At 48.3% G+C, this 18,499-nt stretch overlaps 1 protein-coding gene across 2 annotated transcripts; it reads right to left on the reverse strand.

Moving 5' to 3' along the window:
* Positions 1-473: 473 nt before the first annotated feature.
* LRATD1 (LRAT domain containing 1) lies at positions 474-4,673 on the reverse strand. 2 transcript variants are annotated; one of them, XM_069605945.1, is made up of 2 exons: positions 4,474-4,673; positions 474-3,577 (listed from the first exon to the last, which is right to left on the reverse strand). In XM_069605945.1, the coding sequence occupies exon 2, from the start codon at positions 3,537-3,539 to the stop codon at positions 2,667-2,669; it is 873 nt and encodes a 290-aa protein (XP_069462046.1). In that variant the 5' UTR covers positions 3,540-3,577; positions 4,474-4,673; the 3' UTR covers positions 474-2,666. The 2 variants fall into 2 exon arrangements, with proteins under 2 accessions (XP_069462046.1, XP_069462047.1); XM_069605946.1 differs by having other exon boundaries at positions 1,989-3,577; positions 4,478-4,636.
* Between the last annotated feature and the right edge of the window lie 13,826 nt (positions 4,674-18,499).

An 18,499-nucleotide genomic window follows, 5' to 3' on the forward strand; every position in this document is an offset into this window, starting at 1 on the left:
TAACCTGTCCAGCACCTTGCTTCACTCTAAGAAGACCCTTAATAGTCCACCTACGTATACACTTACCTACTCCCTTGACTCACACTGCGGAAAAGAGGATGGTGGGCCTTCCTAAAAAGTTGGGAGAGTGGTGGCCCATCACATCCTCCCTCCACTTATACCCACATGATAAACGTTTACATGGCTGTAGAAATGTCACATTCCAATTGTACTCAAAATGCCAGAGGTTTGACTCTAGTATATAAACAATGTGCCATCGGCGTGGTCATCTCCTGATGAGTCATTTGACTTGAAGATATTGATCAACTGTCTACGGTCACTCTACCTTATGCTTAAATACAACAGAATGTAAATGTTCAAGTCAAAGCCACAAACAGATGATAGCATGACCTGGTGTTTATCAGTGAAACAAGTGACCTTGGAGGACATCTTATGTTAATAGGTGGCAATTGAGACATTTATCAGAATTGTGATTATTAGATTAAAACATTTTTTTAATAAGGGTTGTATGATTATGGCACATATTGTTATGTCATCTGCAATCTGTGGCCGCAGCCAAATGCATATTTGTACACATTTTGCGACATGCAAAAATACCTGGGTCATTAAGACATTAGACTCAACGCCAAATAGTTTAAGAGATGGTGTGATGAGGTTTGTTGCAAATGAATGTCACAGAAAGTAAACATGAAATGACCAAAGAGCTTTGGCACTTTTGACATTAGACATTGCCCTCTGGTGCACTCCCCTTGTTAATGACCATAGTGATTTGTACTGCTCAGCTTCTCGGGGGCAGCAGCTTCACAGTTGAACTAAAACTGCCTTATGGTCCCACAAACAAGAACAGTAAGGCCATGGTGCAGAGCGCACCCAGTTGTGCTTTTGATAGATCTATTCTGCAAAGAAAAAGTTAAGGGGCTATGTGTGTGGGCAAGGTATTTATTGTGCATTCGATGTGTGCTAGAGAGAGAGAGCTGGGACACGGGTGCACTATGTAGAACTACAGTGCCGGTACGCTCCCTCTTGAACCCTATGCTCCGCCTCCCTGCTCAACCTCTCTGCCAGTCCCTCCCTCATGGCCGACTTCTGCCCCGTCTTCCTGCTTGCCCCCTCCAGTGGAACTCCCTCCACTCTGATATCAAAACAATTATAATGACGAAAGGCTTCAAGACCAGACTCATGCAACACCTTCTGGCCAGTGAACAGGCTCCTGCCAAGCTTGCCACCTGACTCTGATCCACCCTTGCCACTTGACCCCGCTCCTATGCCCAAGCTGTACATCTGCACATTTCTGAATTTGTAGAATATTATACATTGTGGCACTAAGCTTATAACATGTGTTAGTTGTGTCTGATCCCTAGACCATGCCCCATACATGTAAGCTCCATTACATGACCCCTCATCGACAGGTTACTGCTTCCCATATTTCTCAATGTATTGAAGGCACTGAACACAGGCACTGCCTTTGACTCCTGTATTGCTTGCTATGCACATCATTTCTGGTTGAAATGACACCCCCAATGGTAGAAAAAAAAAAACATTAAAATGCATGGTCCTTCTTTGGCACCCAAGCTGTGTCTGTCTGCCTCAATGCCACAGCAACGCCCACACAAGGTGCAGTGCTCAATTTGGCTCTGGATCCAGAAAAGAGCTGCTCTGCAAATTTGAATGTGTACCACTATTTAATTGTGAATAGATCTAGAACTCGGTTACACGTAGAGGGGGAACAAAGAAACCCTTAGAAGAACAGACACCTAAACTGGAAAGCTACTTCAGGATAGCATGGAACGACCACCCCATCTGCAGATTGCTCACTTCTACATGTTTGCGTCTGTGGGCTGCAGCCAAACTCCAATCTTAAAGGGCAGACTTGTTCAGAGGATGGAGACATCGAAAGCAGTCCAACGGCATGTCAGCTAAACTATTAGCCAAGAATCCACGTGTATGACCCCCAGTTATATCATGGATTAAAGCCATGAAAATAAAAATTTCAATTTGAAATTTTATTTAGTGTTGCAAAAATGGTCAATAAAAAAAACGTGAACACCACCAGCAACTCACTAGAATATATGTGTGTTCTCTTTCAGGATGGAACTGTGAACGCCACCGAGGATTACTTCCGGGGTACTACGCAAACCTGCTTGAAAATGGCTGACCTATGGCACTGTCACTGGGGTTTCAGAGAACCAGAAGATGTGCTAAATGACTCAACCAGGCTATAAAGCCCCTAGCGGCCGAATAAGGTAGGTCGTGGTTTACTTAATTCCCCTGAAGTACCTCAGGATGGTGTGCAGAGTTTTACACTTATAATGTATGTCTTTTTTTTTTACACACAAAAAGTCCACCTCCCTGGATGGTCGCGGGGAAGCCCCTTGTGCACATAGGACAAAAGATTCGGCGATGGTGCCTGGACTGCCCTGAAAAAAGAAACAGGACAATGCGTCAGATCCAAAACATCTTTCTGTTTTTAAATCATCAAGATATAGCTTTTCAAACGCTGGGCCGGAATGAGAGACCAAACAAAATCGTGGCCATGATAAGTATGCTGGTTTCTGGAATGTTTCCAAAATGGACATCTTAAAAAATATATATAGGACGTGTCCGGCAGGCTCTGGTCGAAGGCGCCCGCCCGAGGGTTGGCGTGGGGAGTTGGGGGGGATGGAGCCTCATTCCTTGTCATTGTCCTCCACAATCGATAACTCCTTGATGACCCGCATCTTGCCCCGGGCGTCCACCCTGCGCTTCTCCCGGATGAGCTCCTCCAGGCTGTGGAAGCGCAGCGTGTGCACGTTGTTCTCGGACAGGTGCATTTTCAGGTAGTACTGCTGGTCCCCGGCCGGCACTTCCCCGCCGGCCTTGAACTCCCGCTTGCCGAAGCGGCACCAGGCGGCGAAGCTCTCCGAGTTGGTCCAACAGATCTCCTCGCTCTTGAGGCCCAGGTGGCCGCAGGCGTTCTGCAGGACCAGCTCGGCCGCCAGGGGGCGGTAGCGGTACCAGCTATTCACCACCCGGCCCATGCTGCTGCCCACCTCGTGCAGGCTGTCCTGGCGGATCTGGCCTCCGTGCAGGTGAATGATCTGCCCGCTGCCCACGTAGACGGCCCAGTGCGGGGGAGGCGGCGGGTGCCCGCCCGGGCATAGGAAGAGCAGCTCCAGCAGGTCCCCGGGCTTGCAGAGGCTCAGCAGGCCCGGAATGGAAAAGACGTGCAAGTCCTGCGTGTCGCTCAGTTTGGAGAAAATGCATTCCTGGCAGCTGAAGGCAGAGAACTCGAGCTCGTTCAGCACCAGGTGCTGCTGCTGGTTCGGCTGCTGCTGGTGGTGGTGGTTGCCCTTCTTGGGCTGCTCACCCGGGCTCGGCTGCTGCTCCTTGACGCTGTACTTGGGCTCCGGCTGCCCGCGCTGGTCGTCCAGGTCCTCCTCCTCGTCCGAGAAGAAGTAAGCCACCCCGACCCTCAGCTCCTCCTTCTCGATCCCCGAGGGGTCGCCCGTGGGCAGCTCGCTGTAATGCAGGTGGGTGATGCGATCCAGTTGATTTCCCATCAATGACAAGGCGAGGCGAAGGTCAAGAAACACCAGATCTGAGGGGGAGGAAGGAAAGACACACAACAGTCGTTAAGAGCATGTACATGGCACCCACACCAAGCCCGTCCCCAACACACCCCCAGGCGATGGGGACTAATCCGCGCCTGCATCAAGAAGTTTTGCTGTGCATTTACCCAGCGACGCCACGCAGTTCGGGCTGCTCCCTACCACTCCCAGTATGTCACAACCAACCTGTGTGCTGTACAGCGCCCAGTGCATTTCCCGGCAGAGCATTCTTTAATCGGGGAATAGACCTGACCGACTGCTGACCTGCTCTGAACCCGACCCCAAGCTCTTTCTCTCAGAACAGGGGGTGAGGTTGCATAAGGCAAGCACCACAATGCACACCAGGGCAAGGACGAACATTTCGGGGTAAAGTAGGTGTGCACATAGCAGAACATGCAACAATTAAATCTATGTGTAATCATATTGCCTACAAAGCATCTCGTCCATCCACTACACACAGCCCTCAAGGACGGACACGTAAGTCTGAAGCTCTTTTCTGGTCCATGTCAGAAGCAAAATAGACACAATTTCGTTTAAAACGCCTCACTCTTCCGGGTTTACGATTTCTTACATTAGGATAGCGATTTCAATAAAAAAAAACGACAACGTGAACCACGGCCGTGGACGTAAAAAGATCCACAACAATACAGCTAACGCACTTCCTTGTCGGTCCAAGTCTCGTGAACTCATTACTGTGCGTTGATGAGTGTGTTCACCGCATGCATGCGGCATCAGTGCGCACGCTGTCTCTACTAACGCCGGGGCTATCAGCATCCCCTCAAGCCGCCCTGCGCCCTTGAGAGGAGAGCGGGTCATATCCCGGCGAGAGTAGAAGTTACTGGGGCCGGGGGGGGGGGGGGGGAGCGGCGAGGAGCTCCATGCGTACCCACTCTGTGACTGCTTAAGTCGACATTGCTACAGCTTTCGCCTCCTCCTTCTCTCCATGGGTGCAGCCGCGGCCACTGAGCCTGGGTGCTGCCGTCCTGTGGCGCCAGTCCCGCTGCCTCTCCCCGGGGTGCGCTGCGCCTGGAGGACGGAGGCTCCGCTCTGAGCGCGCCGCCCGCCCGCTCTGGGTAGATAGAGCCGAGAGTAGCCGGAACACGCCCCGCGCCGCGCTCATTGGCTGCTCCCATTGTGTCGCGGGAGGTGACAGACGGCTGCTAGGAGCGTCGCTCTCCCTGGTAACCGGCAGAGTTCTCCTTTGCTGCCCGTCTCGAGCCGGGGGGGGGGGGGGCGGGGCCCCCCTTCCTTTACTGTACGCCCTCCTCGGTGCCATTCTTCAGATGTGTGTAAAACCTCAGCAGACAGACCCGCTGCAATAGCAGCTCGCGCTCTGCTGCTACGAGTGGCAGATACGCTGCTTACAATGTGCATATCTATAATTTTAACGCCATCGCCCCGTTTTCATTTCTCCACTTGATATTTGGCTATTTTTCAATTTGTTTCCGACAAAGATGACCTGACTGGAACTTAGGTCCTCTGTTAGGCTTAGGACATTTACAATATTTATTAGAGTATATACATGCATACATTTAATATTCCGCTTCACTTCAACATCCCCCTTGAAGAAGTGCTGTATCTCACCCGTGCCCCATGTTAGGGCACTAGAGCAATGGATTTCAGCGTAGTGGTGAAATGCACACTTGGTGAAATACAAAGTTGTGTATTTTCACATTTCGAACCTCGTGTTTTTTTTCTATTAAAATATAGATGTCATGTGTGGTTTAAAAGTGCTGTTTTCAGGGACAGGTCTTAACATTCTTAAAATATCGAGGGGATGCGACAAAGGGAGACCGAGTTGGCATGTGAGTGACTCCTGCAGTCCTGATACCTCTTTGCATTCTGGTATTTGTTGGTCTGTATTTGCCACACCTGCATTTTAGAAGCGCTGTTCTGAGGCGATGTTTACTCTGTGTCCTTAATAACGAAACATTTCCACAACATGTGCCCGGCCATCAGATACGAGCGTCCACACATACAGTGTCACGGGTGAAAGCTGCTACTCAGTAAAGATAACGTCTCTCTCTTTGCATTGCAATGGGCAGCCACCGGACCACTCGCCGGTTGTGTGAAATCCAGTCTTCTGCGGGATGTCTGTTTCCGGTGACCTTGTGTATTGTCAGGCAGCACTGCGTGCAGAGCGGCACTGATCTTTGTAACGAGTCGGCGTGATAATTATCTCACTCTTGTCACACGGTCAGCCGCTGCTCCCCTGCGGTTCCCATCCTTCACCGACCGTGTCCTTCCCTCGTATCGATGACATTCAACGTCAGCCCCTCAGAGGCCCTCTCGATCCATATATCCCTTTCTTTGCATTTCATAAAACATCATCATTATTAGTTCTTCAAAACCACAAAGAACAAGCTGCCTGTGCGCGCACGTCAGGCAGGGACTGGGCCAGACGTCCACCATGATGTGAAGCACACGGGCCCCTCTGGCCTCAGGAGCAGGCGCTGAGGTGTCTGGGGTGAAGGCGTAATGGACTAGACTGATAGTGCTGTCTGTCAGTCAATACTCCGCCTGCCGTCTCCCCGAGGCACACACAGAGGGGAGCAGCTGCGGGACGCGCGGATTGTACTCACCTGACCGCCCTCTGCCACGTCTCTCTTTAACAACACGAGCACTGTTTAACAATGCCAACATTAGATGACTACGCGATACTCTGAACACGTCATCGTTTTTCCAAGATTACAAAGACAAAGCTTCGTTAGAGTTCAAAAGAGTACAATTTATGGAAGTGGTGACAGCTAATGCACGATTTGCGCATGTTACCACGGGCCTAATTTAGAAAAAAAAGCGTGATGAAACGGAAGACTCCAGGTAGGTATGGTCAACTCTACCGTTTATTCAACAGACCCCGTGGCACACCGCCACACAGCTCAGCCCAACAGTGCTTTCTCCTGCGAGGCTGGAATGCTGACTACACGAGGCGAGCCAGCATTCCAGCTCACACGCATATTGCATTATGACACATCTTCCCCCCTCTTGCTGTTCACAGAAAATGAAAAATAATATCACTAGACATGGAAACTGGAACATATCATGGATAAAAGGGGAAAACTCCACACAAAGGAACACAATATAGAGACACAAATGTCAACAATGAAACTAGCAATCAATGTACGAGAACATCTTAGTGCACTAAATTGCTCATGCCTCACTCCACTCCCTACCACATATGGGCCTCATCACGAGTTGGGCGGTAACGGCGGCGCTATTAGCGCTGGCGCTAATAGCCCTACCGCTGAACCCCCCCCCCCGGCACTAATAGCGCCGGATCACGGGTTCAGCGGAACGGCTATTGCCCATTCCCCATTGAGCCCATTCGGGAATTCCCCATTGGGCTCAATCGGGAAATTTTACGCTCATACCGCCGGCGGATTTCCCGCCGGCGGTAAGACTGCGAAATTTCAGTGGATTTCCCCCCAATTCAGAGCTGGGGAGAAATCCGCCAAGGCCATGATCTGGCGGACCCTTAAATGTGGCGGTAATAGCGCTACCGCTGCATTTAAGGGTTACCGGCAGACTCATGATGAGGCCTATACTCTCTCATTCTTTTGGGTGGCCTACACATCCTTGCCGGACGACCACCATGCACTGCTGCAGAATACATTTTCCCTTCAGTCGACCCAACACTTCCTCCACCCTCCTGACCAACTCCCCCGAATGCCTCTTCACCACGTTCTCAAGTAACGTGCACACGCTGTTGCACAGGGAAATCACTTAAAACCCCTTCCAGCTGTCGGGGGGGGATTCTGCCGGGGTCGGCCGGACCGTCCGCAGACCTCCAGGCAGGGAGGCCCCAACTCCTCCCGTGTATATCCCAGATGAGATGAGATAGAGTATGAGACGCACACAAGGAGCAAGGTGACTCTGCTGTTTATTAGACAAAACGGCAGGGATGGGTCAAGGAGCGTACGCGTCCGTCCTGACACACACACAATCGTGGGGCTCGCAGGCCCTTTTTACTGTATTATGACGCGCTACTTGCGTCACTTCAGAAAGTTAACAAAAAAACCTATCGCCACTCTTAATTGGGCGTTCGAGTGGTAGGGTTAGTATAGCACACATATAGAGAACGATATTAGTGGACAAGGTGTAGTCAGGTGGTATATCTGGGTTGTCCCTACAATTAGATACATGAGAATTGTTACATGAAGACTCCTGAGGATTGGCTAAATGTGCTGGCGTCAGTGATAAGAGCCCCATGTTCTGATTGGTGCGCCCGTGAGCTTCCCAGCCTGGGACCACCGTCGTTCCCAGCTCTCGGTGTACCTGTAAGTTGCAACAATGTTTCACTATGGGTACATGCAGACAATGTGAGGACTTATTCATAGCTAGACGGGGTACCGTTCCCACTGTTGCAGATGTCCATTGAGCCTTTCAAGTGTATCTGCCAGTGTCTCGTAGCGAGGGATCCAGACGCCTCTGTTCTCCCGGGTTTGGCATCTCGTCAGGTTCGGCTTGGTCACGTGGGGAGGGACCGTGAAAGAGGCATAATTCTGCACAATTAATATTGTTTTTCTACTGCGCGTCTGGTTTAATTTGTCGGTGTGATTTTAACGTTGGTGCGCGGAGTGCGAGGTTGCAACATCGTGCCTTTGATGATTTGCTCTTGGAACGTGGGTTTGCAACATTGCGACCTTGGCTGGTTGCTTCGCCGAGCTCATTCTGCAGGATCAGCAACTGACTCTTGCCTTGTTGTTGTCCACGGGAGCTTTTGTTTGAGGCCTACTTGGGCCTGGTGCATAAGTTGTCCGTTTGGTGCACAGGTGCTTTAGGTTATAGGAGCATATAATTCCATAACCAGTATTGTCTTCATTATACTTTTCATGGCGGTAACTGGTTTCAAAGAGAAGCGTGAGCAAGCTAGTAAAAAGTTCATGACGCGTCTTGCGTTTCTGCATTCTGAAAGCCTATATAAAAATAATAAAGATGCACGTCCGTGAATATGCCTGTCGCCTACGTCATAGCACTGAGTATATTCTTCGTGTAGGTTGGTGTGGGAATGTCCAGTGTGTATATTTGTACAGATGTGCTTCCCGTTGTCTAGGTCGTCATGGCATCTCTAACGACGTGTAGATTTTAGTCTAGTTGATCCGTGCCGCAGGTGTCGGCATGGCCAGTGCGGGCTGCTGGGCAAGCAGATGGACACATCCGTATGTTCCTGTACCAGGGTATCTGGTCGTCTGGTAAATGGACAAACTCTTCTTGTGGCGGGTGTTTGGGTCGTGACCCTCTAGGCCAAGCGCGAGAGGCGAAGGACGGGAGCCTGGTTTTCCATTCTCCCACTTCAGTCCCCCCTCTGGTCGACTTGTCGACCACAAACATATCCTTCTCGTTATCTCCTCTTACTCGCCATATCTTAGTTATTCCTCTGAGATGTCCATAGTGGTTTACATGATCTTCAAAGGACCAATACATATATTCACAGGTACCCCCAGGAGTACAGTATACCCATCTTCCTATGTAGCTCCTGGGGTTTCTTGGGTTCTCGGTCTTTACTGATGGTGGGTCTAGATGGTTGGTAATTATTTGGGTGCGCAGCTTCTCCCTTTCCTGTATTATTACACCTGTATGCTGGCCGTCATCTGCTGGCATCAAGGGGTGCATTCCCACCATTTCCAGCAACTCGTCAGTAGTGCGTGCCTTTCGTGCCTTCCAAAATCTAATTATGATCAAGGTAGCTCCAGCCAATATAGTACAGCCCACTATTATTTTCAGTCCATCTGACAGCCAGGATGGCATCCACGACCATAATAGTGAAAACCAGCTCTTATCCTTGTTCACACCGTTGCTTTCATCCGTCATTTTGGAGTGCATCTGAGCTAATTGCGAAACTGCTTCTGTCAGTGTACCATTGTCAGCATCATTGGCAGGTATGAACGTGCAGCATGATTGTCCTATCTTTGCACAAACTCCTCCTTCCATTGCTGTGAGAAGGTCCAATACATATCTGTTCTGGAGTGCTACCATCCTTACAGCTCGCAGCTCCTCTTTTTTTTTTGCGTTGAACCCATTTACTGTAGAATTGATGGTCATCATTAGTTCCCATCCAGGCTTTGCGTTTGCGTAAGCCTGTAATCCCGGGTGTATTATTGAGGAGAAGAACATTGCTGCTCTGCTGAATAGTCTGTGTTCTGGCGGTATTGATGTTAGTGCCGTTTCCGACCTTCCCCACAGGTAATTTCCTGTCAGCGGCTCTCCTTGTCTTTTTCTTCTATTTAGGACAGTGTCATTGCTGTTGGTCCTGTTCCCTTGCTCCTCCTGAAGTGGTGCAGATCTCTTTCTTCTCTTATCCCCTTCATTCATTCTAGGAAATTTCGCCACATCGACGTGCTTCTTAGGTACCACTAGTGATGGTACATTGACGTGTACCATTGTGCACACACCATTCCACAGGGGAGGCAGTGTATGGTATGCCTTTTCTCCACAGGCCCAATAATGGTCCATTATTACTGCTGTTCCCGCTCCCCCCTCAGGTAACTCCGTCACACTTGCGCAATTGGTGTTATATCCTACGTCCACCTCTCCTTTATGCTGGTAACATACCTTGGGCGCAGTCAACGGTAGTATCGTTATTGGGTCTTCATCTTCTTCTACCCACGTGAGCATTGGTACATACTTGATCCACGTCGTCCAACATCGGTGATTGTGTGTCTCGATGGTTGAGATAGTTTCTTTTGTTACCATGTTGCTGCCAATCACTCCTATCTCCCAGCTGTTATCCAGATACACCTTTCCTGTTATCGTCAGTAGCGGCCTCTCCCAGCATCCTTGTTTACCCGGAACTTCAGTGGCGTACCAATCACATGGTAGATACTGCAGTGTTACTTTCTGTGTTTCTCCTTTTGCAGGGCCACTTGTTATATATTTGAATGCTTCAGCATGTAAACTGGTCTTGTGATAACTCAAGTAGGTCTTGAGGAAGTTGTTTTCATATGGGTATGAGTCTCGTGTTTTCCATGTCATGTGCACTACAGTTCCTTGGAATCTTCCTTTCGTCTGGAACAGTGCCAAGTATATTATGCACTGCGCTATCTTCTCATTTATTTCTGTGGCAACAAATGTTCGTGAAGCACTCATGGCGTATGGTACTAATGTAATATTCTATGGCCAGGAGGAAGGCTGTGTAGTAAACACGTACCCTTCTTCTTTTTAGGTATGTTGGCCTTTTTATTTCGTATACAAATTGGTGTGACAATTCTTCTGGGTAGTTATCGTCTGGGAGTACCATCTACGCCTGGACAGTGGACTTTGTTAGTTAGCTTTCTACTTAACAATACAATAATACGCAGTTCCTGTATGTGCGAGAGAAAAAAGAGAACATTCACGTGTTTACATGTGTATTTGTGCGAGAGAACATTCAGTTTAAGTTGCCTTTATATAATAATACGCAGTTCCTGTATGTGTGAGAGAAAAAGAGAACATTCACGTGTTTACATGTGTATTTGTGCGGCCAGTGTCTTTCAGTTTAAGTTACAACTGTCCTTTGCAGTCAATGGGCGGGGGGGGGGGTTTTTAGCGCTCAGATGGCGTAGTTATTTTTACTCTTTGAACGTGTGACCATGGGGTGGGCAGTGTAGTGATCACCCCTTTCTTCGTCAGTTGTTGTCTCTGGGGTGGCTGGGTAGTGAGAAGGTAAGGGAACAATTGGGTCGTTGTCTGTGGTAGAACTTCCTTCCGCTGTCGGGGATGTTGTTGCTGTTGTTCCAATGGACCTGTCGTTGGCGCTGGGTGATGTAATTGGCTCAGGGCGGTATTTAAAAGTGCCAACGGTATTACAACTTTCCCAGTACCACTCTGGCGCCATAGTGCGTCGGTTGGTGACATTGTACATCCTCTTTTTACCCATATTTCCTTTTCGGCCATTGGTGCTGCTGCTTGTAATTCCATAATCTGTGTGGCTGGGAGATGGGTATACCCTTCTCTTATTAACATCTCCCTAGCCATTCCCCTCCCTCTCCCTCTCTGTGAGTCTGTGGGGTTCCATATCTCACCAAAGTATGCAGCATATTTCGCATGTGCGTCTGCTGCTGCATTCCCTTTTGAGACGTGGTCTTCACCATTGGTGTGTGCGGTGCATTTTACTAGGGCTAGCTCTTGGGGGTCGTTTATTACTTCAATTAATTCAGCCAACAAGAGGGCATGTTGCACTGGAGTGCCATCAGCTCTCCTAAACCCTCTTCTCCTCCATTTTGATAGCCCTGAGTGGACAGTGGATGTAACATATGCACTGTCGGAATATATTGTTACACGTTTGTTAAAACTTTCTTTCAATGCCAATATTAGTGCAACTAGTTCAGCGGCTTGAGCAGAGTAATGCTGTGGTAACTGTACACATTTCATAGCCACACACACCGGAGCCTCCATCATTTTTACCACTGCTGCCCCAGTTCTCCGTATCCCATCTCCTTGATCAATAGTTGATGACCCATCAATAAACAAAAGCTCACCTCCCTCTAGTGCATTCTCTTCAACTTTTCTAGTACATGAATATATTTCATTTAGTTGGGTGCAGTCGTGAGCGTAATCTCCCTCCTCAATTATTTCTGCTAGAAATCTTGCAGGGTTAACAGTGCTACATCTAACAATCGCTAGTTCAGCCCTAGACAAAATGATCTCATAACCTGATGCCCTTTGTGTCGTTAGTGTGGACTTGGGTTTATTCAATATTGCAAATAGTGCATGTTCCACAAACAGTGTAGTTGGACACCCCATGGTTATTGCTGATGCCTTTTCTACTGCAAAAGCAGCTGCAGCGAGGCCTTGTTCGCAAGGGAAGTGGCCTAACATCACAGGGTCTAAGTGACCGCTATAAAATGCTACTGGTTTATAGCCCATGCTTGTTTTTTTTTTTTTTTTTTTTTTTTTTTTTTTGGGCCAATACTGCTTTCATTACTGCTGAGTCGCAATGTGAAAATATAAAAAAGCGTCGCTCATAGTCTGGGGATGCCAGTACTGGAGCTGTTGATATCGCGTCCTTCAATTCGTCAAATGCCTCCCTCATTTCCATAGTCCATCCCAACTTTTTCTCCCCTTTATTTGCTTCCTTCAAACCCTCAAGCAGGGGTCCTATGTATGAGCTGTAATCAAATACCCATGCTCTACAGTAGTTGCATAACCCCAGAAATTGCTGCAGTTCTCTCACAGTCTGTGGGTGGCAGTGTGGTGCATATGTGTTGTAGTGGGGTAGTGAGGGTGTTCCCCCACCCTCCCAACCCTGTCCCATATGACATAGTGGTGCCCCACTTGTTACTCCTCCCTTCACTATCAGTTTTCAATTTACAACCTTATATTGTTTACCTGGCCCCGTAAGTGTGGGGACTTACGACAATCCTTAACAAATTATGCAATAATAATAATTAATAAAAAAACAAAAACAAACAAAAAAGAAAAATAATAAAACACAAATATATATATATATGTATAATTTTGTATTGTACATTCCTTCCTCTACGGCCCCCTGCGGCCGAAGCGCACGCAGCCCCCTGTGGCTGCGTACCCTTTACGACGATCTTATACAGTCGTCCTTATTCCTCGTTCTCCTCCCCCTTTTACACTTGCCGTGGCCGGCGTTCTCCGTGCTCAGCCACGCCCCTCTCCCCTTCTCCTCTTCCGATCCACTCGTTTATCGTTTATCTTCGTATCCGCTCCCTCATCATTTTTCTCTTCCCCACCACTTTCAAAACTCAATGTTCCTTGTGCTCGTGATATCCTATAAAATCCCTACTGGTGACGTCACCGATGTCTTTACGCTACTAGTACATTCTCATTATTAACTTCAAAATACACTTGCAATTTACCCCCGCTAACCCTACAGCTGTCTTCCTGTCTCTCCTGGAACAAGGTAATCTCATCAATAATATAATCGGACTGCACACGCTGCGTCGCCTCGCGTGTGATACGCCCCTCAACAGGAGGGCTTAACCAGCCAATTATCTTCCGTATTAGGCAACTATGCAACTAGCTACCCCCTACAGGGAAACGTCATCTACCTATCGAGTTTCTTGCTCGAACAATAGGGAACCTCATCTACCTATCGAGTTTCTTGCTCGAACAATAGGGAACCTCATCTACCTATCGAGTTTCTTGCTCGAACAATAGGGAACCTCATCTACTCATTGATCAATAAATGCCAAATCGTAGGAAACCACACACGCCCACCCCTACACGTTAGTCGCGATTTAGGCCAATCAGTGTCTACGAGCGGCCATACGTGATGTTTCGTGCTCCGCCCCCCTCTTTCGCGTGATGTAACCGACTGCTCTCGCACACCTTTCACTTCCTTTCATTCCATGGCCAACACTATATTGTCAAACCTTCGCCGCGCACCTGTGCAACACCTCCCTCCTCCCTTATTTAATTCCTCCCCCCTCCCTCACAATTTCGCATTGCTCGTTGTGTGTGTCATGCTCACCAAGTTCTCTCGATGCAGGGCCGCTCGACTGCGTGCACCCCTCCAAGCGGCTCGCCACCTCCCCTCGTCTGGACCACGTCTGGACACTCGCCAACCGCGGGCGGGATACTTCTCAACCGGCTCCCGAGGGCCAATATCCGGATTGCGCTGTCCGGTCTTCTCGCAGCTCCGCGATGGTCCTGTAGTCCTCAGAAGGGGGCAACGGCAGAGGGGGCCGCGCCGCCGGGCCTCCTCGCAACGGGAGTGCCTGGAAAAAGTAAAAATAAAAGTCGATCTTAAACAGATCTCAGCAGTGCCTCCAACTTGTCGGGGAGGGATTCTGCCGGGGTCGGCCGGACCGTCCGCAGACCTCCAGGCAGGGAGGCCCCAACTCCTCCCGTGTATATCCCAGATGAGATGAGATAGAGTATGAGACGCACACAAGGAGCAAGGTGACTCTGCTGTTTATTAGACAAAACGGCAGGGATGGGTCAAGGAGCGTACGCGTCCGTCCTGACACACACACAATCGTGGGGCTCGCAGGCCCTTTTTACTGTATTATGACGCGCTACTTGCGTCACTTCAGAAAGTTAACAAAAAAACCTATCGCCACTTTTAATTGGGCGTTCGAGTGGTAGGGTTAGTATAGCACACATATAGAGAACGATATTAGTGGACAAGGTGTAGTCAGGTGGTATATCTGGGTTGTCCCTACAATTAGATACATGAGAATTGTTACATGAAGACTCCTGAGGATTGGCTAAATGTGCTGGCGTCAGTGATAAGAGCCCCATGTTCTGATTGGTGCGCCCGTGAGCTTCCCAGCCTGGGACCACCGTCGTTCCCAGCTCTCGGTGTACCTGTAAGTTGCAACAATGTTTCACTATGGGTACATGCAGACAATGTGAGGACTTATTCATAGCTAGACGGGGTACCGTTCCCACTGTTGCAGATGTCCATTGAGCCTTTCAAGTGTATCTGCCAGTGTCTCGTAGCGAGGGATCCAGACGCCTCTGTTCTCCCGGGTTTGGCATCTCGTCAGGTTCGGCTTGGTCACGTGGGGAGGGACCGTGAAAGAGGCATAATTCTGCACAATTAATATTGTTTTTCTACTGCGCGTCTGGTTTAATTTGTCGGTGTGATTTTAACGTTGGTGCGCGGAGTGCGAGGTTGCAACATCGTGCCTTTGATGATTTGCTCTTGGAACGTGGGTTTGCAACATTGCGACCTTGGCTGGTTGCTTCGCCGAGCTCATTCTGCAGGATCAGCAACTGACTCTTGCCTTGTTGTTGTCCACGGGAGCTTTTGTTTGAGGCCTACTTGGGCCTGGTGCATAAGTTGTCTGTTTGGTGCACAGGTGCTTTAGGTTATAGGAGCATATAATTCCATAACCAGTATTGTCTTCATTATACTTTTCATGGCGGTAACTGGTTTCAAAGAGAAGCGTGAGCAAGCTAGTAAAAAGTTCATGACGCGTCTTGCGTTTCTGCATTCTGAAAGCCTATATAAAAATAATAAAGATGCACGTCCGTGAATATGCCTGTCGCCTACGTCATAGCACTGAGTATATTCTTCGTGTAGGTTGGTGTGGGAATGTCCAGTGTGTATATTTGTACAGATGTGCTTCCTGTTGTCTAGGTCGTCATGGCATCTCTAACGACGTGTAGATTTTAGTCTAGTTGATCCGTGCCGCAGGTGTCGGCATGGCCAGTGCGGGCTGCTGGGCAAGCAGATGGACACATCCGTATGTTCCTGTACCAGGGTATCTGGTCGTCTGGTAAATGGACAAACTCTTCTCGTGGCGGGTGTTTGGGTCGTGACCCTCTAGGCCAAGCGCGAGAGGCGAAGGACGGGAGCCTGGTTTTCCATTCTCCCACTTCACAGCGCGCTCCTTTGCTGGTGCAGAAACAATGCCACATCCTTGCCCAATGCCACAATTCTCCTCTTGTTCCTTCTCGACCCATCGTGAAGAACCACATAACCTGTCCCCACACCCGCGACCACACGAGGAGACATGAATGCTCTCCTCCCCTTGGGAACAAACCTGGGATTCTTTCCACAAATTCGATCACCGACTGTTAGGCAGAATCACCTGCAGTACTCTTGGGGAACATTACAGGCAATTGGGACTACAAGTGTAAGCACAATTTCACCTGTGGTACAAGCCTGTACTACACAGTAAAATGGTAGCGATGGCTGAGCAGCCAGACTTATCTCAAGAGCTTAAGTGAGCAGTAGAACAAGTTACACAAAGGACCAACTAATGCAGTGATTCAAGTAAACACTTACTCAAGGTTTCCGGGTAAAAGAATATACATTTATTTACTCAGTCATTTAGAAAACATTACACTAGCATAAGCAGTTCAATATCACACACCAATGCACCACGAAAAATCCAACCGCTCAGTAAATGAACAAGTTTAGCTCCAAAATAAGTGGGAGCAAAATGGCACTTCAGATACTTAATAAAGGAGGAAAAAGACAAGGTTATAAGAATAGACAGCCCAAATACATTCATAGGCAGGGCAAAGGGTTTAAGTTAAATACAACCAGCAATTCTTCTCAATAGGCCTGGGCCAAAGTCAATGGTTCAGAGTCTTTTGTATAGGATAGCACAGTTCTGGTATATAACAGTTAAGTCTTTGCCACAGATTTTTAAAGGATTTGGCTAGGCGAAAAGTTTGACGAATGTTTAGTGAAGGACAAGCCTTCGTAGTTGAGAAAAGTTTCACGCACTTTCTCGATGGCCGAAAAGATTTCCGGACCGCGTTTGCACAGTACCTTGTCAATGAAGAAAGCTGTGGCTGGGGCAGTTGATTCTGGCAGTTCGAGCATATCTCACTGTTCCTGAGCTTCAGTCGTGGGGACAAAAAGGAGGATGTCGGAAGGTTCCTGCACTGCCCAGGGAAGAGGCCAAAAGCTGTAACAAGATGTCGGTTTAAGGTGTCAGTGCCTTAAAGTCCACAAGCTGGTTTCCTTCCCTCTGGCTATCCGATTTTCAACAGCACTCTGATGAAAATTTGACCAGAATAGGACGGTGTACAGGTGGCTTGCCAGTTGGTTGTTCCCACCAAACTCAAGGGAAGAAGTTAACCTTGAAGGGCTTCTCTGTCAACAGAGTTTCAGGCAATTCGGACCTGCACCAGGGCTTCACCGGTCGTCCAGGAGTTGAAGCAGCCCTCTTCCTTCCTCTCCTCTTTGGTTCTTTTGTTCCAGTAGTTGACTCTGCTTTCCAAGTCCCAGAGACCTGCTTTAAAACAGTTTTCCCCCATTCATTCCAGCCTGGCTGTCACTCACACAGCAGGGTGGCTGTCTTTGCCGGACAGCCAGCCGGCCAATCACACCAGAGTGCATTCAACTCTCCTAGGAGACTAAGCACAGGGAGTTTCAGGCACCTCCCTCACTTCCTGTCTACCCCAGACACCCTGGCGCCAGAGAAGGGCTTCAGCACTGAAGCCCACCACAAGGCCAACAAACAAAGGGACCAAACCTGGTTTGGCACGCAGAGACAAACACAAGAAGGACCTTTCCTTTAAGAAATGGTGAAAAAAGATGACCGGAGTCTGTTTTTACAGATAGGTCTTAGGTGCCATATTGAAAAACATGAACCGATTTTTAGCTACCGTTGTTAGCGGTTGGCAAAAATCATGGTAGTTTGTTTAAAACCACTGCCACCAGCCATTTAAAGTAGGAAAGGGTAACATTTTACTGTTACATGTGTGTTTTGAAACCAAAGAAGCAGAGGTTTCAGTCTAGGAACCCTCCCGTCCCCTGCACACTTTCAAATGTGTGGACTAAGTCCACTACTCAATTTATAGAATAATATCAGAAAATAATGTAGACCAGATAATTCAATTCTGTACAACAGAATAAAGATTTATAAAGTATATAGTCAATGTTCATTCACAAAAAACACAAAAAAACAATATCAGGTAAAGAGGCAAACATTCTTTTGGTGCATCAACAGGTCACAATCAATTTTGAAACAGTGGTAGAATCCAATTCAAGTGGCGACGCATTTCGAGGAAATTTTCCCCTTCTTCAAAAGGCCAAAATCGAATTCTTAAAGCAAAAGGAAAAGAAGAAACAAAGAGGACTGCATTCAAGGATTCAAGACTGAATCCTCTGCTTCTTTGTTTTCTAATGTTGGGGTTTTGTGCCATGGCCCCAGTTCCTCCTCCACACCTAAAACTAATCTAAACAGTTTTGTAAAGAATATCCTTATATTTATTGAATTTGAGATGTGCACCCATATTCAACCTCTCCACATGAGTGTTTTGACTCAGGGGAAGCCAGGCAACCCCTCCAGCACTCTATAGTAAGATAGGGTGTGCTGGGTCAGTACATTTAAAGAGACTAGTAAAGTCAATTTAACTTTACAGGCTCTGGGAGACGGTAGTCAGTCCCGGAGAAGGTATTTAAACCTTGGGGAGTCTGAAAGACACCCCTGTGCCACTGCACTGAAGGTGCTGTGTGACACACAGAAACATATGATGCCACTGGAGTTGTTTTA

This window comes from Ambystoma mexicanum, chromosome 4p (genome assembly GCF_040938575.1).
Source record: "Ambystoma mexicanum isolate Mex_15411 chromosome 4p, UKY_AmexF1_1, whole genome shotgun sequence".
Classification (NCBI taxonomy): domain Eukaryota; kingdom Metazoa; phylum Chordata; class Amphibia; order Caudata; family Ambystomatidae; genus Ambystoma; species Ambystoma mexicanum.

Bases quoted from the DNA above. Each gene is read 5' to 3' on its own strand.
- LRATD1 (XM_069605945.1), bottom strand. From the start codon at position 3,539: ATGGGAAATCAACTGGATCGCATCACCCACCTGCATTACAGCGAGCTG.